We start from the raw sequence: 22,869 nt of genomic DNA on the forward strand, positions 1-22,869 counted from the left end.
GTGAGAAAAATGAAATTTATTTACAATATCTACTACCAAGTCGCATATTATAACACATTTACACAATGTTACAGCACATTTACAGTATATTTATCTTTAAAGGCATTTGGGGGTATTATGAATCTATTCAAGAATTGGTCATGTACACGTCAAATTCTGACTCTGAAGCTTTCTTACATTTTTCATCGGCGACAACGCAGCTATGTTTATGCTTAATAGTGAACCGTGATGGAAATAAGGCTCTCGGGCCAAATGCTAGTGAAAATTTATCGGGGTCCGCCTATGTACGGGCCCGATGGGGACCATACATCAAAATTGAAAATAAAAAACCCACCCTACACTAACCCCAGTGTCCCACCCCCTGAAACGGTGCGCCCCTTAACTTGAAATACTAAAGTCGAGATGACAAACTTGATTTACAATAATTGAACTTTAATCCTTTTAAAAAAATAAGCTTCTGTCCTTATTATGCCAATAATAATTTTTTGATATACGAGTCTGTCTTATAAAGTGCACTGTTTTAAATAGCCATAATGTGTCAAAGTATAAAAGCTGAGTTTGTGCCCTTACAAATTACCCTTGTTAATTTAGGCTTATTTTCAATAATGAGAAAATACACTTATTTATACAATTCTCCAAAACCCCCAAAAGACCCTTATGGATTTATTGACCGTATGATGAAAACATTATCCCCTATAATATTTACAATATTTATCCAGGGCCGGATTTACCTTTTTGGACACCCTGGACCATGCCACAATTTCCCAAACTCACCGTGATTTCAAGTAGTCAAGTTTTGGTTTATGTATAAGATCGTCAGTGGCGGCGGGAGCATTACAATTTAGAGGAGACGTGCATAGATCTTACTAGGACATCTGCGCGCGAAAAATCTCAATTTCAGGCTTTCTTAGGCCAAAATGAAGGTGAATATTTTGCTATATAACGGGCCAGTGCGAGCAAACAATTTTCGAGCTAAAAAGGAAGATGCCCAAGCCCAATGGTAAATCCGGTCCTGTATTTAATCATTTGAGACAGATAATAGCCTGAGTTGCTTTGCTTAAATTTCTAATAAATAGTCTTACTCGTCATCTACTTGTTTGCATAGCTTGTGCAGAGTTGGAAGATCCATATGTTCATGTGAACCTTTTTAGAGCGAACTCAATCCCGAGCATTCCAGAATCGGATTTATAAAGTCCACTAAATCAATAATCAATTTTATATACAGAGCAAAACTATTATTTCACATTGAAAATCACCATGAGGTCATAGAGTCACAAAGCCTTTACCATGAGGTCATAGAGTCACAAAGCTTTTACACACAGTCACGTTCTTTTTCGTTAGTTGTTAACCCGGTATATCCCATTTTGAAATCGTCTCTACCGGTATCCATTCCATGTTCATCATTCATGTAATCATGGCGATGATGATGCTCAGGTAATTTGGCATAACCAGCTGTAATACGATCTTCATTACGGGCAGGTCCCCACTGGTATGACGGTTCTAGGGAATGTCTTAGACGCTGAAAATGAAAGAAAGAGAGAATTACATTTAAAATTATATTACCTCCACCGTCCATTATTCAAAATCACGCACTGCGATTTGTCCAAACGCGTCACGTGAGTGTCGTCTATTTGAAATAATGTTCCCTGGTTGCATTCTCTCGATCGGGCTGACGTCACACATTGGAAAAAGCCTTGTAAAACCTGTTTGCGAATGTGCAGTTCTCCTTCCTCGAGCTGGTTGCTATGCGCGCGCATGTGCAAAGGGGACAAGAGGGACAATGTTCCTGTATGTCCGACCGAGAGAATCTGGAACTCGCTAGTAAAGCGTGTATATTACGCAGAGCAGGTTAAGCGTACAGTTTTTCTGTGATACGCGCTGTCACCTGTGCTGTAGATACGCATATAATGCACTTTACCTTCAGAAGAAAAGTAACATTTTCTCTTTAAATTGCACTAATTTGCATCCGATTTTAAAAGATCACTATAACCCCGTCCCTTATATAAACGTTGCCCGTAAAGTATATTATGTGATTCACTGAGCACGAGTATTGATATGTCGCCCTCTATCATCATTAAAATACAAAGGGACATTTTATTTTTATAGTTACATGACATGTGCGCCAATCCAAAAACGGCTTTACCGCGGTGTCCCCGACGCAAAACTGCGGTGTCCCAAGGTCGGGGTTCCATCATTTACTTATTAGTGTGCTATACAGAATTGCACACAACAGTAATTTTCAATACACGGGCAGGAATTGATTGAACAAATTAAATCTACCTCACTGGTACATCTGTGGTTCCGTCAATAGAGGGCCAAATACATTAAACGCTTCTCGGATTGGTGTATATGTGAGCTTATGATGAATCACGACAATAAAAACTAGAAACCACAGTTGTGTTTGACCAAACACGAATATCTATGCCCGTGACCACAACCAACCCTCCTTCCCCTATTCACAAAACGAAAACTTATACTGCACTATACTGCTGAGTGAATGGGAGACCACTGCTGCCCTCATACACATTGAACATTTCGTTGGTCATGGCCTCCTGAGTGGATGGGAGACCAATTACACATATTGCCCCCTGTAGCCCATGACTTTTGACCTCTGGGGTCGGGGATACCCTAGGATGTATCTAGGGGTCATAGGCTATCATTGTACCAAGTATAGGCCCCGAGGCTACTTTAGTTCTTGAGCTGGAGGAGTGCAAAGAAGTGGTCTTGAGAAGGAGGAGGAGGAGAAGGAGAAGGAGAAGACTAAACACAACAAATACAATATCTATGCCACCGTTCCACGGGCATAGATAAGAATGGCGTGTTTGCGTCACTTGACGACGCGGCAGTGTGCGTTAAAGGAGATGGTGCTTTAATTTAATTCGTATGAATTTGGAGCAATAAACAACTGAATATATACACAGATGTACCTAAGAATTGATGTGTTTCTTCCTTAGATCTTCACTTCCAAAATGAATCATTGAAAAATTATCCGTATTTTTTGCATCGTCAATGTATTCGTCCTTAATACTAACTTATTATAAACTTCAAAAGATCTTACTTCCATAACTGTTCCATGCGACATATATAAATGTATAATTGCATAAACCAGAACTGCTGCAAGTGAGGTAACGGTAAATAGCCATCCAATAGCCTCTCCCCATGGCGGGAAGGTGTATTCGCCAACAGTGGCTGCCTCGTAGTCAACAAAACTGAAGACAAAGATGAACTGTAACGAGTAAACAAGTACATGTTTTAAGATTTAACTGGACATGACAATGATTAATAAAAGACAATTTAAGCACTACCCAACAGCCATAATAGGCTCCAGAGATGCAAGTTGTATCACACAATTTTTAAAAATCATCAAATCCATAATTACTGTGTAAAATAGGATATTCATACGTATGATATAGATTCAATTAGAAATCATTTTTTTAACTTTAAGACTACTAAATTTGATCGTTTACCCAGAGCGCTTTCGCGGTACTCATTGCTTCCTCAGCCATATTTCATGAGAGCCATAACATCCTGCTGAGGACGCAGTTGGTATTGTGAAAGCGTTTCCGGTAACCGATTAAATTCACTAGTGTTGAAGTTTAAAAAATTCTTCTAATCCATATCCGTATTTTTGAACTAAAAATATCATACGAAAATGTGTGTTAACATGCAAGGGCTGACGTGTTGATTTATATTTTACACTTTGAGGAGATCATTAAATATCGCGTGGTTCTAGTTCAGTAAGGGGACAAACCAAAAGTTGTCCTATAAACGGAAGTACTTCAGTTAGGAGGCTGACACGTCCCTCCCTCTCTCTCTCTCTCTCTCTCTGACACGTAAGTGTGAAATGTGAAAAATTCCAAGCCGAAAGATCAACTTTGACCGACTAGTTTTTTTTACAAACGTAATTGGATATTTTGGCCCCCACGAAGGGACTTTCGTTTATAGGACGTGGTCAAACTTTTTACCCTAAATGATGCAAATCATGACAAAACTAATAAATAATAAAGACCTATATTCAAATTAATAAAGCATATTAATTTAAAATTATCAAAAACTTCTTACCGTAACAATTAAGGGTGTTATAGCCATCCAGCAGTATCGCCAGAAAGCTATTGGCGTGTAACCAATCATTGCATTGACATCTTGCATAAATCGAGTAGAACCTGAAACATGAAAATAACAACAAGGCTTTGAACAGAATACGGCGTTCATTTTTGATTAATGCGCTGTCATAGTGAATACGTCATACCTTAGTTACTGGTTTTACACTCGGTTTACACGCCTGTAATTAGCAACCCATTGAGTTTGTATTATGATAATTTTGATCGTGGTTCCTAACATAGATAGTGTGAACGAATTGACCTGCCAACGACCGATGATGACGTCACACTACGACGGCGAATTTGGTCATTTACATTGGTCGTATAAACAGTCTAGTGCGCGGCGAAAATACACTCGTCGTCTTTGAAATTGACAGCAAGCATCATCGATGACGCTTTTCCGCACCGTTTTATTATTTTAAGAAAACAAAAATGGTTATCTCTACTTACCATATGCGTAGGAAATTGCTAACATTTCAATAAATGCTACAATCATAGGAGTAAACCCGCCTGAATACCAGTCTAGTAATGTCATTACGTAAAGACCGCCCTTCAATAAAACAACAGTTGACATGTCAAACACATAACAATAAACTTTGGGAAATTTTAAATTTCATTTGCATTCACTGAGTTATTTTCCAGGTAATATCGGTACCAACTTATGATGGTTTTAACATCGGAATAGACATCGGTGTTTCTACTCTCTAAATGTACACCGAGTAGAAAGAGTGGACAAAAAGAGTGAAAGTGTGAAATGGAGGACAACCCCTTCTTGAGTGGAAAAAATTCACTCTAAAATGATTGAAAAGAGTAGTCTGTATACTCTCAAAAGAGTAAAAATTGTCTAAAGAAAATGTGTTTTCTGTCATTTTAGAGTGTTTTCCACTCAAAAACGGGTTGTCCTTCGTTCAACTCCTTGAAAGAGTGGAAATTCACATTTAGAGAGTACGTATGTTTGTAACATCGGAAATGTATCAAATTAGTCATTAATTTTATGCTACTTCACCTCCTATCGTACCTGTGTCACTAACGGTAAGCCAATGAGAAACAGGAAGACACATGCTCCAAGAGTAAACCAGTGTTTGTACTTTCTAACGAAGGGATAATGTACTTCAACTTCGTCAACGGTTGCCGTGAGAACCACTTCCATGGCTACAAACTATAACATCGTCAAAAAAGCAATTAAGAATACTAACTAAGTTTAGAACGATTTTTAAAACACGCATATTCCGGTTTAATTATTGTCGTACGTATCACACCAACCAGTTGGTCGTCGCTCAACGTTTTTTTACAGTTTTTGGTTCTAAAATTTCTAAGACCAGTTATGCTCACCCACGTATATCCTAAACAAAGTCAAATATGTCAAAATTAAAACCAGAAGCCACTACATTGTGTATACTCTTTAGCTCTAATTTAAGACCTCATTTGTTGAAATCGGTTGAGAATTAAAGACACGGTGGCCTAAAACCCAAGGAAGGAACAAAATCAAAAGTTGCATTTTAATGTTTTAATCAATAGATTATAACATACACTGAACTTTTGAATTTGCATTTGTATTGGGATTTTGGATCATCGTTAGTAGCGTAGCCAGTGAATGAGGGGGTGGCAGAGTGTTCTCCTGAATGGAAGAGAAAAGTGGCCCTTTGGCAAAAAAAAATTCAAGAGAAAATCGGGAAGACAAAGGGAAAACGGGGGCCAGGAGCTCATTCTCCACCAAAATTCATCCCGATCATGGGCCAAAATAGTGTAAAATATAACTTTTTGCACGCTCCGCGGGCACATTGTATCAATAAAGCCTTTTTTGGAAGCTCAGAGACTTTACATATATATTCTCTCTGATAAAACGGAAGGCCTATATGTATAATACCCTCCGATAATACCGGATCAAATTTATGCAGCCGCGATTTGGCTGCTTCATTATGACATATCTGTCTTTGTTTAGGATATACAGGGGTAAAAATGACGGGTACCTTAATTATTATGTAGTCTATATAATTACCTGACTGTCTAATCCCAAAGTGAGAAGCATGAAGAAAAATAGAAATGCCCAGAGTTGTGGAACGGGTAATCTGGAGACAGCTTCAGGGTAGGCAATGAATGCGAGACCAGGACCTTAAATAAGAAAACAAGATACGTATATCGGTGAAAATGGGCAGTTTAAAATATATCATTGTCAGTATGCTTCGACTATATTTATAAATGCGTATTAAAACGCACGTGACCAGCTCCGCGCTGCCATAACAGCTTGTAGACAGTAAGTATCGAAGTGACCTTCTACACAGCGGGCGGTCTTCCGGTACATTTGAATACAACGGCGCGCCGCGGCGGTAAACAACACTTATATATATCGCAAATGCTCTTGAAAGCCAGGTATTACGGTGGTACGCAGGTTCACTCAAAGTGGGAAATTTTAGACATTGTTTTGTATTGTATCATTAAAAATAATGATGATAAGTATATAGTGGGTGAGAAAAATAGCTGCCATGTGATGCTGTCATGTGTTAGATGAGCACAATATACTGTGTGTAAATTGCCAAATGTTCAGAGGGCAGCTATTTGCACTTCACTTTCCAAAACTATCCCACAAATCATTAGGAATTTGTAATGGCGATAGAGCTTATGCTATAAAAGTTAGGCCGTTGGAATCAATTTTTATAGCACTATAGGGTAGTTCTATCTTGACGCTGTATCCATATGAGTGGTGCCCAAAAAGACGCTGCTAGTTCGAGAAGAATCATGCACATCCACGTTTTTAATTCGTCGTGTGAGTGCGAGAAGGTTCTAAGTGACATTTGTGGTAAATTTACACCGTTTGAGCTATTTTACAAGTATTAAAAGCAACTAGATTGATTATTGTTAAATAAGTAAAACGTTAAAAGCGCAATAAATAAGTGAACACATTGAAACACAAAAATGCTTCTCCTGTAAAATTACAAAAATGCAGATACGACGTTCTTGCACTTACACGGGTGTACTTTTGTGTACTTGGAACCACAAATGTAAAATGTGATTATACCTGCACGATTCTTCCTTACACTCGTCTATGTAACCTAGTAGAGTAAAGTTACCACATGAGCCAAAAAAATTGCAACAGAAGGTTTTTTGGTATTTTCTTGCAGTATAAGGTCTAATAAATAACATATCAAAAGTTTAGAAGCTGGAACAATACCCATTAATCCACTGATTTCATCCATTTTTCACTCGTTATTGTGGGTTCCACCGGTGACAACCTTGTTCAGAAGTACATTACTGGATGTAGTAATGAATCTTTATATTGTGGTATTCAGATGGATCAATTTGACAGCCATAATGAATATCAAAATGGCCGCCATTTTGGTATTCTGGCTTATGAAGCGATGGATTGAAGCAACGTTTGATTCAACATGAAGATATTGTTTGATTATCCCTGTGTTCTGTGTAACTACTTTAAAAACCGCATATGTAATTTAGTCTTACCGCTGGCTACAACCTTCTCGACAGGCAGATTTGAGTCCCAAGCCATGAATCCAATAACAGAGAAAATTACAAATCCTGAGAAAATACTGGTCAGTCCACCGGATATTGCAATAATCATCATATCCCTAAAGCATACATACAAATAAATGTAACAAAAATATAATATATTTTTACTCATAGTTAGACGTTTGAATAAAGTGCTCAATCCCAAAGGGAGAGCGTATAAAAATTCAAAGAACATACCTTCCAGAATAGGTAGTCGTTACTATGATTTACATTTATATTCATACACTATAAGTACATGTCATTAGATTTATAAAGTTTACTTCGTGGACTGTTAAAAATGTCAAAATATCAATTTTGATAATTTGCCATAAAATCTGTATTTGTATTATATCCCGAATTTCACACAATCAAAACTATTTGATATCAGAAGGACATTCCTTGTATTCAGAATGCAATTCAATATGCCTGATGTGCTCTCATGTCCCACAAAAATACTGTGCAAACGTTGCACGCCTTAAGTGTAACGATCATTCTTCTATTTTTTAAACATAAATACCTATATACGTTATTGCGGAATTTATTGTAACTAGCCAACGTCAGAAATCCACCCCATCCTGCCGAGAATGAGAAAAACACTTGATTGGCCGCAGCCTTCCATACCTGGTAAAGATAAATGTAAGGCAAGAAGCCATACGAAAACAAAGCATTTTACACATTCAATTATTTACTTGAGAATTGTAGGTATTTTATTTGTATAACATAAATGACCCAGAGTTTTGTTATCAATCTTATAAATCTTTACTATGAAAAACAATGACGCAAAGCTGATTGCAGCAACAAAATGTCAATTGTAGTAGATATCTACAAGATACCGTTTGTTAATCAGCGTTCGATATTGTTGATTTTTGTTTCAATTTGATTGGACATATTTCAAATTGTTACGAATGCGTAAAATTATTACGTGAGATATTACCTTAGCTGAGAGGAGTTTCTTCCACTCTGGGTAAATAAAGAATAAGATACCATCAGCTGCACCTGGTAATGTAGCGCCTCGAATTAACAAGATGAAAAGCACTAAGTATGGGAATGTTGCCGTGAAGTATACAACCTTTAGTGGAAAATAGAATCAAATTAAAACAGTGAGGGTTTAATCTAGTTCTGATAATCAGTACCTCAGCTGAATTGTAACTCAACTGAATAATAATGGTATCTTTTGTGCATATAAGAAAAAATCACTATGTGTGGGCTTTTTGTTGGGCTCCAAGAATTACGACGAGGATGAGTATTCGCAGTAGAAGTGACGTAGTTAATCGGATTAACTACCATAGCATTAGTAAATGAATACAATTTTGACTATATCGCCCTGCACTACAAAAATTGTATTCATCTATTGCTAGGGTAGTTAATTCGATTATGACGTCACTTCTACGGCGAATTGTACTCACCCAAACAACTCAAACAATAGAAATGCGATATCATTTTTGAGTGGATTCAACACTCACTGAGTTGCTAAAACCAGCAAGCTTCAATTAAATACTTCACTCAGTACCAAGGTGATCAAATTGAAATTATCAAATTACCTAATTTTTTGTATGTGAATTTAATCTTGTGATGTACCTACTCTACGTAGGGAAGGTCTACAGCATCTCTGAGGTAAACTAACAAATGCCAGGACTATGCTTCAACTTTGGATTTCTTAAACATACAGTGTTGTCTATATGCACCGATGCAGGACTTCAGGTCCGTGAATTATGATGGTTATGAACCTGAAGTCTTGCTTGCAGGACTAGGCTTTAACCGTGTTTTCCCCAAAGAAAGTGTAGAGTCTTACTCTTAGTGTTACTTTCACCTCATCTTAAGGGGTTAATACACCCCTGGCCAATTTTGTGCTTATTTTTGCATTATTCTCAAAAATTATAGCACATTGGTGATAAGTAAGATATGCATATTATAGGGGCAAAGACTACAACTACTGCACTGAAAATTCAGCAACTCAAGGCAAGTAGTTATTGATTTATTGATCAAATCTTGGTTTTCCCTCATTTTTGACTGTAACTCCACAACTATTGTCTGTGCTGAAATAAAATTTCCAGTGCAGTAGTTGTAGTCCTTGCCCCAATAATATACATATCTTACTTGTCACCAATGCGCTATAATTTTGAGAAAAATTCAAAATAGGCACAAAATTGGACTGGGGTGTAGTACCCCCTTAAGACAGCAATATCAACGTTGCTGGCAACAGAGGATTGCGTCGTAACGCAAGATGAGTTTTACTTGTGGCATTTATTCGATAGTTTCAATATTTTGTGTGCTTTGTAGTCGTGATTCGTGAACACTTTTAGCTTTGGTTTACAGGAGTTAAAGTAAGAGGGTCCGATTTCATCACGTTTTAATCCCACCTTGGTGGGATGACCTTGAGCCCATCTACAGTGAAGTTGCATGCCATGATGTCAGTATTCCCAATCCCTTTCGATACGAGTGCCAAAATATATGCCTGGGAAGGCCCAAAGAATATTATGTGCCTATACAACATTCAAACAATACATCTTTCAGTTTTAATATTTCACCATTTGATGGAAAACAAATGAATAGATATCGGACCATCCTCATTTAAATATAAAATGTTTAGTATCATTTGTGTTCTTTCTTATCAAACATGGTAACTAGCATTTTAGATTTTAACCCAATTCTCGTTAATTTGACAGGAACATGACTGGCAGATGGGTTTCCAACATTTCATAGTATATTTTAGGGATGATATCAAAACTCAAAACGCCGGTTACGAACGGTTCCGTGCGGTTTCCATTGTTTAGAACAATAGAAATCGGACAGAATCGGCGGTCAACCGCTGATCGATTTGATTTCATCCCTTAGAGTAAACCCTTTACAGTATATCAGTTCTGTGTTTTACCAACCTTTCCAGATGATTTCACTCCTTTGATGACACAGCAGTATACAATGACCCATGCAGCAATAAAACAGAGAAGCAGCTGCCAATTAATGGCTCCCATATCATGTAGACCATCAGAAACCTGTAGTACTTTGTGTCTGTAGATGAATAGTAGAATATCATTACTATACATTAAAGAACACTTAAATAATGAGGTTTAACGTTTTTACCAAGTTTGATGTTTGTTGCTGCTGTGCGTGTATGTTTGTGTTTATTTTGTTTTTGCTTTTTGTTTGTAGTCTGTTTTGCATGGTTTTCTTCTGACTTAAACTTGATGCATTGTCTTTAGACAATGTTCGAGGTTTATGGGCTAACAACATTACGACACATGTGATTGTGCAAAAGGCCATCCAAACAACTATATATTATTATAATGAGGTATTAGAAAATAAAGCTTTAATACATGTAGGCTTACATTATCATAATTTATCATTGCAATTGTCATTGAGCCAATGAAATGTATTCTGTTAGCATACTTTGAATTTTAAAACCTGTATTAATCATTTCAGATTTATTAATGAAATTTATTATGATATGCATACTTCCAAAATTCTTCACTCGCTCTGACTCGTGTTTCTGTTGTGTTCCCATCCGTCATATTCCCTGTTACATAAGAGACTGCCGTAGTCATCGCCATATCCGTCGTCATGATATCAGTTGTGTTACCATCCGTAGTATTGCCATGGTGAGATAACCTGTCGAAACTCTCATAACAGTGCTCTGTATTCCAAGGATGATTACATCCAACCCAAGGCAAAGGATTCAGGAATGACCAATACATGTAGTAGAGGATATATGTGATGAGCAGATTGTAGTACAAGCAGAAATACGTAGTTACTATCATCATGGCTATTCCAATACCTGCATGATTGATATATCACAAAAAGACACTTATTGTCTCCTCTTTTACTTACTTATCAAATTTGTGTTTATATTTACATTCCTTGACTAATATCCTTTCCAAAAATACTTTATGTATAATTTATGTATCTTGCATAAATAATTAAGAAATGAAAAAACTATTAAATACAGCATCTCTGAGAGCAAACAGTCCCTCGTATAACCAATGCTGAAATCTCCCAAAGTCGATTTTGACCCCTTTAAATGCTGAAGCATGGTGGTAAATAAAAATAAAATTCATTGTTACAGATTAAATTGTGGGATAGGCTTTTACGATGGGAATTCATAACAAGTAGTTGGTTTTTAGCGGTTTAGAACTGTCAATATTTCGTCAGGAGTAGCTCTGACTTCTTCGGACAAAGTACCTAAGAATGAGACATGTAGGCCGGCCCTTGCCTACTGATGGCTCTGAAAAGAGCCGTCCACTGAAGACTGCCTCTTATCTACAGAAAACAAGCAGACCTCGTTATATTCCCTGTGAAGAGACTGCCGTAGTCATCGCCACATCCGTCGTCATGATATCAGTTGCATTACCATCTGTAACATTTCCGTGGTGAGACAGCCTGTCAAAACTCTCATAACAGTGCTCTGTATTCCACGCATGATTACATCCAACCCAAGACAAAGGATTCAGGAATGACCAATACATGTAGTTGAGTATAATATGTGATGAGGATATTGTAGTATCATCTTTCCTTTGTTTAAATACAGGTACAATTAACTTTCAGTGAAAACTTAACTTTGAAAAGTTTGGATTAAGTATGTTGAAAAGGCCTGATTCTTTCTTCATGTTCTTTCCGTATTTTTTTTTTTTTTGCAATTTTAGAAGCCAATTCTGAGTATTCTTATTGCTCATAATTATTGCACAACCTCTAAACTGCTCCACAATACCTTTAAAAAGAGGAACAACGCTCCAGCAGCTAACACATCCACGGCTTGTAAACTGGCCCAGTGATGCCTCGAGAAACATGACGGGAAGGCAGCGAAGAAAAAGCATAAGAAGGTACGGGATAAGAAAAGAACCTGCAAAAGAATGGAAATAATAATAATCAAGATTATTATTAACAATATCATTAAATCGGAATACTCTAAATTTCACGGAACTGCTCTGACGTGTTCATTAATAAAAACACCTGACACGTGCTTACAGAAAGCAAAATGTATATTCTTAATTACATTTAATTTCAATAATAATTCGTTCTTAAGATAATATGCAAAATAAATTGTATTTTCGAATTCATAGATTACACGTACCATGATATTATGAATAGTTGCTGCATGATTAAAAGTTGACAAAGGAGATATATAGGCCTAAGCAGAATGACCTAAACATTAACTGCAATTCACCTCTTTTATTACAGAGACTCTTGCTTCAATGGACATATGCAAAATATACTCAACTTAAGAGTGAGAGGTAGCTATGTGAGCCCTTAAAGGGCAATTCGTTTTGGACTTGTTAAAGCGAAAATCAGTCTGCAAGAATGGAACCTTCATTTTACCTCATTTTAAATATAAAATGGGCAAAAAAACCTTCTTGACATGTATTATTTATATTATTTTATAACATTTGGTAAAAAAATGACTAAGTTAAAACTTTAACGGAAATCGTACATTATGACTTTAAAGGAGTTTTTTGTGATCTCGTCTTTTTGTTATGCATCATTATGTGTATAGGTTGTAACAACAACATTTATACGATTTAGAAGATAGGCATACATGTTACTTATTGGATTGTATTGTGTTTTATTTGGTCGTCAAGGTAATTTCTTAAGCTACATTTATAAGCTTGTTTCAATAAAATCGGTGGTCTACAAGCGAAGATATTGGCCAAAGTGGTATAGTCCTAAAACAGATTGGACCACTTTTGTGTCTTTGATGTAGCAAACGTGACTGAATTGACTTAATTTATCATGGACTATCTGGTCCGTGCTCTTAAAAGATGGGTTATTTTAAACAGTGGGGTATTTGAAGTGGTATGTATAAATTTGAAGTGAAAGAAAAACATGAAACCCCTTTTTGTTTTGAAATCGATGACGATATATAGCATGAAAGTTCATTTTACGCGGTGCAAACTCATACGTGCGCGCATGGCAAAACGTTGCCCAACTCGTTCAACAAGTTTTTCTGTATCTTAGATTTTACTGATTCCACTGCATATAACATTACATTGTTGCCATGATCTTTTTTAATTAATTTTTTTCTAAGAAGCGAAATTGTAATTGTACAATTTTTATTGTTACGGTTTGTATTATATAGCATAGGCTCCATGTGCCATTTTCATAAAAGACCCTTAGGTGCTTTGGAAAACTTTACATGTACGTATATCTTCGATAAAAACAGGTCAACATATCATTAGATTTATCAAGTTTACTTCGAGGACTGAATGTCAGGAGTTTCAATAATTTCACTTTTTAATAATTTGCCATAACATTTGTATTATATCGCAAATTCCAAAAAATAAAAATTATTTTTAATACTAGAAGGACATTCCACGTATTCAGAATGCAATTTGGTGTGTCTGAAGTGTTCTCAGGTCCCACACAAAATACTGTGGAAAGGTGGGTGACCGATCCCTTAACAATAGAAAGTATGTCTCAATTCAGTTGTACGAGATATATTTCTTCACGAGTTGCTCTACATTGTGCGTACCAAGCATACACACAGCAGAACAAAGTAGAATAAAGGAAAAACTGCAGGGCATCGGTGGCAAACTGAAAAGAACTAGTTCAAACTATGCCAGTTTTCTGTTTTGAGGTACATGTAAGAACTATTATACATGTAGCAGGTATGGCGCATTCCTATATATAGGATCCACAACTTGTAAGTTCCCATTACCGGTTTTTGAAAAAAAACGAACAATTTTTTTTTCGAAATGTAAATTTGTATTAGGTATGTGTAGCCTTAGCTGTTGTACACATCTGTGCCAATTTATAGAATTATCCACCATTGCGTTCGGTCACAGTGATTCATGTTTTAAAAAGTGGATCATTATGTAAAAGATATACATCTGAGTTCATAGTAGTTATGAATTTTTTTATCTTTCAATTAGTAGTTATGAATTTAGTTCATAGCAGTTAACTTTCAAACAATACAGTTTAGGCCAGGTCTGTTAATTTATATGCTTATAAGGAAAATAGATACTATAATTGTGGACTCAGCTCAGGTGCAACTTTTAAAACGACTTAATTACATAATGAGCCATTGTGACCGAACGCAATGATGCGTGATGTTATAAATTTGTCCAGATATGTACAACAAGTAAAGCTACATATAGGCCTAGATTTTACTATTTGTAAAAAAATGTCGATTTATTTCAAAAAGCTTTAGGACATATTGAAAATAATAATAGATATATAAAATTAGACTCAATATTTTCGAAAACGTGAATAGCGAATACATGGCATGCACGAATCACTTGGTATTGATAGTATTAGTGAAGATATATTAAATGAAAATATAAATTTAACAAAAACAAAAACTTCATAGTCAATAGAATTGCAATAAAATATTACTGTCTTTTAACATCCATATTCAATTTATCGATTACAAGAGGTCGTTCCATCTGAGCTTTAAAACTTTAAATTCACAAAGACACAAGTGCTACACGGGATTATCATATAGTCAAGAGAATTAGAAATAAATTATTCTTTTTAACAACCATATTTAATTTATCGATTACAAGGCGTCGTTCCAACTGAGCATAAAAACTGTAAAAATTTACAACAAAAGTGCTGGTCGGAAACTAGTATATTCACGAGAAATGCAAATAAATTATTAGTGTCTTTTTAACATCCATAGTTCACTAATCGATTACAAGGCGTCGTTCCAACTGAGCTTAATTTTAAAATGCTGTAAATTAACAAAAGCATAAGTGCTGGTCGGGAATTTTAGCTGCATATAAAAATATCTTTTTACATCCATACTTAGTTTTTATCGACTACAGGGCGTCATCCGACTGAGCTTAAAACAGGAAAAGTTATACCACTTCCGAAAAAAATGCATTATACAACGTTGCCCAGAATTGTGTTCAAATTAATATCATACACCGCTATCCGCCCTGCAATCCAGAAATATAAGATATGTTCAAATGATCATACATCGGTATCAGTCATACCACGTGTTTATCAACACTGTAAATGGTAGGCCTATAGTATTTAATATTCAGTAGTTTAACATGTATAGACCAGGGTTCGACAGATGTGTTAAATACATGTATATCAATATAATCCGCATATCGAACAATGTAAGCAATTCGTAATTACGATTTTTCATTATTCAATCTAAATTTTCAATTCATTGTTATCTTCTAGCGAAATGTGTGTTGACGGAAAATCAATTTTATGTTATGTCGAAGCAGAGAAGATATGTTGCATCGAATATTCTAAATCCACTTAAGGTGGTACTACGCCCCTTGATAAATTTGTGACTATTTTTGCATTTTTCTCAAAAAACAATAACACATTGTAACAAAAGTTATGTATATTATAGGGGCAAGGAATCCAGTTTAACACTGGAATTTCAGTGACTTAAGACAAGCGGTACGTTATTTATGATAAGAAAAGAGGTACCGCTAGAATGTACCGCATTTCTTAACATATATAATGGATCACTTGTCTGAAATCACTGATTGGATTCCATGCCTCTATAGTATACATAACTTTTATTCCCAATGTGTAGTAGTTATTTTTTTGAGAAAAATGCAAAATTAGTCATAAAATTAATAATAATTTACTAACGGTTGCTCTGATTGGTTCTCACTCTCTAGGAGTGTATGAAGTAACGTTTTGTCTTAATTTATCTTAAAATTGATAAATCTGAATCTGTAATTGGCAAACATTGTAGTTTAAAATAAAATCTGAATCTAAAGTAGTCATGCAGCTAGAACGTCTATGGTAAATGTAAGGTTGAATTGTTAGTATTAGCTTACATTGTTTGGCTCAAAATGCACAGATCTACATGTCATCATGTCAAGCATATGTTCGGTATTTGTTCAATTCAATTTTGGACGAAAGTTTCGCATTACATTTTAAAGAAAACGTTATCAACATGGAATCAAATCATAAATCACAAACACAGATGTAGCAATATGACGACTCTTGGAAGGTGTAATTACATCTGACCTGTGTGCTCTGGAACAGAATCTCGATTCAACAACTTTAGTGATTCTAACATCTTTCGTCATAATTTGAAGAAAAAACAACCAGTGACTTTTATAGTCCTTGCCATAGATATAAGTTTTAGAACGTTTTACCTGTATAAGAAAGTCACGTGCATCTTATAAACAAGTTCGGAATCAGCTGCACCTCGTTTACTGTAGTATCATGTTGGGACTATAGGCCTCAAAATGTGCAATAATAACTAAATGGATTTATAACGCGCACATACTATAAAAACAAGATGTTCAAGGCGCAATACAAAAGCAATTTCAGAAAAACAAAATAATAAACTAAAGGGTGTCTTCGGCAATCACAACATTATGCCTTATTTGATAGAAAATTAATTATCAAGCACGAATCACGTGGTTTAATTTGAAACAAAACTCATATTGACCATAAAAACGGATTAATACAGCCGGCTCTCAACAAGCGATATTCAAAATTCCCGGGTGCCGAAATTCTCGCTATTCGCAATAAGGGCGCCGCCAGCGGTTTGCGATGTAATCGTGATGTATCATGGGAAAATCGTGATGTATCATGGGAAAAGGTCGACATCAAGTCCGCGCAATACGAATATTACCATGCTATTACATAGGAACACGTGACAATATTTTTAGTTTGTCAATATAACGGTATTACACGCAAATCGATAGAGAAAAAATTAATTGTGCACATTTCAAATCACATTATTAAGTATTATTGAGTATCGATTCGCGTGTAACACCTTTATTTTGACAAACTAAAAAATATTGTCACGTGTTCCTATGTAATAGCATGGTAATATTCGTATTGCGCGAACTTGGATGTCGACCTTTTCCCATGATACATCACGATTACATCGCAAACCGCTGGCGGCGCCCTTATTGCGAATAGCGAGAATTGTCCAGTGCAATGACGTCCTAAATAATACAATGAAGGCTTACAACAATTGAGCACAAGTAACCATGCCGTCATTAGAAAATTTCGGCGCGGGAATTTTGAATATCGCGTGTTGAGAGACGGCTGTTTTTATTCTTTTTTTATGGTCAATGTGACGTTGTTTCAAATAAAACCACGTGATTCGTGCTTAGTAATTGTTTTTCTAAAATATACTTTAGGCATAATGTTGTGATTGCCATAGTCATCCTTTAAAGAAAACATGAAGATATACAATGATGAAAACCAATACATAAAAAAAAAACAAAAAACGTAAATATATAGGGGCCAAAAGTTTATTGGAAAAGTACAAACAAAGAGTCAATTATTTAAGTGCCTTTTTAATACCATGAAGAGTTTTGGCGGATTGTATGTGCTCAGGATGTGAATTCCATAAACGCCTTGCTGCAATATTAAAATATCTATCACCCCATTTATGTTTTGATTTTAGTTCAATGAGAATAAATGTGATTTTGATGGATCGTACGTTTTCAATAGTAACGATAATCAGGTGCATTTCTGTTAAGAAATATGAAGACAATGAGCATTAATTTGTAAGCAATTCTATAATAGCATAATTGGACTTTATTTCATTTGGTATTTTCAGATTGAAACAATGAAACACATGTTAATGTGAGTTTTAATATGGCTTTACAAAATAGGACGAGTTATAATACATCGGATGAAGTCCTATTTATTCTCGTACTTGGCTTACTTGTTGATTCAGGTCAGGTCAGCCTATTAAAAACAATCGATCTAGTCCTAATGACACAAAATTGAAGTACCACTCATATTTCTATTGACAACCTAGAGGGGGTTCCCTGGCGTTGGGCCGACATCCATCATTAAATGTTCAAATAGGTCTTCTGCGTCCCTTCTGTAAGTTCTGTGTTCATTGTACTTTGTAGCACAGTGGCATGCAGACATGTGAATGGCTATTATATTATTCCACAAGAGGATTGTCCTAGTATAGATCGTATTGAAAATGATTTATCATATTACTGTCATCAAAGTGTCTGTTTATATTGACAAGAAATAGTCTTACTCTTTTATTATGCTTTTACTTTAATTACCTGTATTGTAATTATAATGGTATCAAAGTAGAGCTTTCATTTGCATAATATTCAAAATAATATTACAACAAAAAACTACCGACATATTTCTAAACCTTACTATACTGTATAGATGTAGGAAAACAGATCGAGACGTCTCTAATAATAGAGTTGATTCAATTAAAGGTCCCTTTCCTACCCATGCTGATTTTTGATATTTTTTCCCTTTCCTACCCATGCTGATTTTTGATATTTTTTCTGGCATCAAGTTTCATTCTTCAATACTTCATCACTCCATATTACATTCAAACTCAGTTTGCATTTCATGCTTTGTTGTAAAACAAATGGTAAAAAGTCCCAGGACCATTATTAAAAATTAAATTTATATTCAGGGTAAGGGGTGAACTTCAGAAACATAAATTAAGAGAAGGGTAATACGAGATTTGCTTCACACAATAATATATTCATACTACGATAACATTAACAGTTGAAATTTGCAAGTAAATAATGATTACATCTTCAAGTATCATAAATTGATAACGCTATCTTATACTGACTTTAAAATGACCAGTGCACGTATCGGTGACGGTGTACTTGTTTCTCTGGTTTATTAGATTTATCTCTCACAAATTCTGCGAATGTACCGTGTTTCTCTGTGTACCTCAATAACTCAATATAAAGTCAAGTCAACGGATCATAGTAATATGAATTAAAAGATTTTTCCATTCTTAATTGTTTGTCATGGCAAAATCGTTTGTTTAATTCAGACACTACACTCATCGATGGTGTCAAACGCTTTATATAAACCTAGAAAGATTCTAAATCAGATCCCAGCTGATTTAATATTTCATTTATCGTATCGTTTGTTGTTGTTTACATTGTTGTTGGTGATGATAATTATGTGCGCAGTTTTCGCTTTTACTATTTAACCGAATAAAATTTGGGGAAGCAAAAACGATGGTCCGCCAGGTGCCAACTTGGAAATGGTGAGACAAATTGCCAAAATCATGGGCCAAATGGAAAAATCAACTTAAAACTGAAATCAAGAAGACATATATGACGATCTATGATAATTCTCTAATTTAAAATAGCAGCTCAACATTCATATGGTCCAAGTTGTGACGGTAAATTACTCGCGTATCTAGCATACCTGTCATTTGAGAATGATCCACAACTTTTTTTTACAATTTAGCCCGGAGCAATCGAAGTTGTAGCACTCATGCATGTAGAGCGATGTATCCCTGGTAGGTTTAAACATGATATGAAGAGCATGGAAAACATTAAAGATCTCATATAGATGTTACGGGGAGATATTGGAACACGTGGGTATTTATGTAGTATAGTACATATACTTTCATGTATCACGTGTATAGTGTAGCATATATGATTATATGAATGAAAAGCTAAATATTGAAATATTTACTCCAACATATTTTACAATACATTTATTTCAGTATACATACCTCCTCCATTTGCATAACACATATAAGGAAATCTCCAGACATTACCCAATCCGATTGTATACCCCATGGAAGAGAGGATAAACTCTGCTTTCTTGCCCCATGTCTCTCGATCACTCGACATTATCCTTATATTATAAAACCGTTTTATCCAATGTAGTATTTTTTAACTAAAATATCCATAGTACAACAAGTAGTCCGAGATTGAATTATACTACGCTGTGTGAATAAAACCGCCAAATGTGGTATAAAAACAGTCACCCAGTCCAATACAATTGCATTTTTTCCGCAAGTCGTATCACAACACATGCCCTGCGCTGGTGCAGCGAGCAGTATGTAATCTTTTGGTGAAATACAAATGACCTCTTCGTATCCCGCCTGAAGGGGTGCTGTACTTTTCCTTTAAGAAACTCTGATGCTGTGTGTAAATATGTATAGTGGACTAAAGTATATAAAGCTTTTGTAGGGGAATGTTTACTGAAATTGTTCTTTGTTATTCAGCATGTTTAGTGTTCATATTGTGGTGTACTTTTTGTTTTCTAGCATGTCAATGATGTATAACATGCCGGTAAAACATGCCCTATCGTCACTTTCGCTAAACTCTTTCTTCTTACTTAATTGGCGTAACGTATGAGTAACTTATTATCTCGGGCTTATCATTCATAAGAAACGTTATAGGCTATCTTAATTTATTATTATCTTAATGAGTAGTTCATCTCAATAAGCCCAAGTCACATAATGCGAAATGCGGCTTTTTAGAGTTTTTTTGTATAGGCGTACAGCCATACTTTAATTTTGTTTTGCAATATTTGTTCGCACGTTTAACGGGTTATCTAGCCACTGTGTAGATTGAAAGTTGCAGGGTATATAGTATGTATGCGAATGAAGAAGTAGATAGATTTTCTATAATAATATGTCTTCAGGAGAGGAGATATTTAACAAAAATTAAAACACCTAAGTCCGTCAAATGCACGACTAAGAAGCTTCCAAGAATACGTGTAGTATCATAGGCCTATGCACCATTGGGAGCTATTGGGGAATTGCCGCACCTAATTAAGGTCGTTCATTTCGTAAATGGTCTATGATTTTGTGCGGTCAATAGCGGGAAATGGGTGTATTTTTTGTTTGCTTTTGTCTTGCTTTTTGGAAACGCTCTCGCTCACGCTCGCTATGTTGTGTTTTGCCTCGTTTATATGTCTGTCGCATTAAGGTGGTATTTGAGGCATTGTGGAAGTGCTCTAAGCATGTTTTAAAAATATAGACTAATTGAGTAGGGCAAAGAACACTGATCAATACGCCTTATGTTTTAAGCTAATCGGACATACTGTTTTTATAATTCACACATTTTTTGTATTGTATTATTTTTATCAATTATCAATGAACCAATATGACTCGAAAGTGCTCATGATATGAATATGTAATAACATTTTTATTTAACAATAGAATACTGGTTTCAAACTTGGTCAAAGTGTTCCTAATGACTTCCAGATAATTAATTAGTTAGTTGCCCTACTTTGCATAGTTAATTAGCTAATTCTGCAAATTAGCTAATTAATTATGCAAATATGCAAATTAGAGGGCAGCTAGACAATATAATACATAAGAACATATTAGAAACACTTTGAAGGCACAAATCTGCAAAATAAAAGTAGCATGAACTTTCAATAGGTGGCAAATAGAAAATTGCATATTTAATGTCTGTACTCCGGGTGTTGAAAAGTTTTTCTATTTAAAAGCTGGCAGGGTAACATGTGCACTTAAACATGTTAAATTGAGAGCATTTCATTAGTTTTCGCTGAATGCCAATAATGCGCAAATGCCCCCATAATCATCATAATGTCATGTATATAGGCCCACATAGTGTTTTACATCTCAATGTCGCTCCGGTTATGCGTTAAAACGAAAATATTTGCACCTATAGGCCAAGATAAAAAAAAAAAACCATTCCTTCTTCTTTATCGTTGAAAAGAAGAAAAACAAAAACAAAAAACCAAAACAAAACAAACAATCTTACTAGAGATGTGACGGCCATACTATGAATTCAAATGTTAAAAAAAATGACAGAATAAAAGGTTCCGAAAGTCATAACAGAAGAAGATCAAAAGAAGGTTGATTAGTGCGGTGGTTATGCCAATATGGCTCGGCCCAATTGAAAAGACAGTTCCGAAAGTCATCACAAAAGATGCCCCCATCCCATTCCAAAAGAAGGTTCTAAAAGTCATCACAAAAGAAGGTTGATGTTACAAGTTTTTTTTCATTTGTTTTACGTGTCAATATCGCTCCGGTTCGTTACCAAACATACTGGCACTATAGTGCTATCGGGAGCATATCCAGCTTTCTTAGTCGAGGGGAGGGATTTCAGGTGTTGGGGACCAAAAAATCCCGGTTGCATCATTTTGACCTGGGACATATAAATAGGCCTATACCGTTATTTTTAAAAGAGACTGTCATGACTGAAGGCTGTAGTCTACATGTTAAGTTCGAGCTTCCAAAAAAGGGCTTTATTGAGACATTAATTTTTAATGTGGTCCATGATCGGGATGAATTTTGGTAAAAACCGGGCTCTTTTCCCCTTTTCATTTCCTTTGCCTTCTCGGTTATCTCTTTAATTTTTTTTTTTCAATTTTCCTCTTTAAGTTTTTGTCAAGGAGACACTCTTTCCCCTTTCCCATCCCTCCCGCCCGCTGGCTGCGCTACTTTGTCTGCACTGTATGAAAACATTACTTCTTTAGTTTTCGTTTACTATTTAGAAGCCGACAGGGCAACTTTTAAAGTAAGACTACTTAGAACATTTGCACTTGAATGAAAATATTTCTTCATTAGGTCTAGTCAAACAAATCAAACTCAAATGATTTATGTTCAAATTACATACCT

General features: G+C 35.5%; 1 protein-coding gene across 1 annotated transcript; it reads right to left on the reverse strand.

Annotated features, from left to right (window-relative positions):
* Nucleotides 1-636: 636 nt before the first annotated feature.
* On the reverse strand, nt 637-20,384 carry LOC140144581 (sodium- and chloride-dependent glycine transporter 2-like). Its single transcript, XM_072166401.1, has 13 exons — nt 19,999-20,384; nt 12,304-12,435; nt 11,055-11,373; nt 10,478-10,610; nt 8,536-8,670; nt 8,119-8,222; nt 7,557-7,681; nt 6,100-6,212; nt 5,119-5,259; nt 4,551-4,650; nt 4,063-4,163; nt 3,059-3,226; nt 637-1,519 (listed from the first exon to the last, which is right to left on the reverse strand). Exons 1-13 carry the CDS (start codon nt 20,117-20,119, stop codon nt 1,313-1,315), a joined length of 1,899 nt encoding a protein of 632 aa, XP_072022502.1. The 5' UTR covers nt 20,120-20,384; the 3' UTR covers nt 637-1,312.
* Between the last annotated feature and the right edge of the window lie 2,485 nt (nt 20,385-22,869).

The sequence above is a fragment of the Amphiura filiformis genome, unplaced genomic scaffold, assembly GCF_039555335.1.
Source record: "Amphiura filiformis unplaced genomic scaffold, Afil_fr2py scaffold_64, whole genome shotgun sequence".
Taxonomy (NCBI): Eukaryota; Metazoa; Echinodermata; class Ophiuroidea; order Amphilepidida; family Amphiuridae; genus Amphiura; species Amphiura filiformis.

Excerpts from the sequence above, each read along its gene's own strand:
- LOC140144581 (XM_072166401.1), bottom strand. The coding sequence starts at position 20,119 with ATGTCGAGTGATCGAGAGACATGGGGCAAGAAAGCAGAGTTTATCCTC. Across the intron at positions 8,223-8,535 it reads AGAAACTCCTCTCAGCTAAG|GTATGGAAGGCTGCGGCCAA; the intron begins GTAATATCTCAC and ends TATCTTTACCAG. Across the intron at positions 1,520-3,058 it reads CGCATGGAACAGTTATGGAA|CGTCTAAGACATTCCCTAGA; the intron begins GTAAGATCTTTT and ends TTTCATTTTCAG.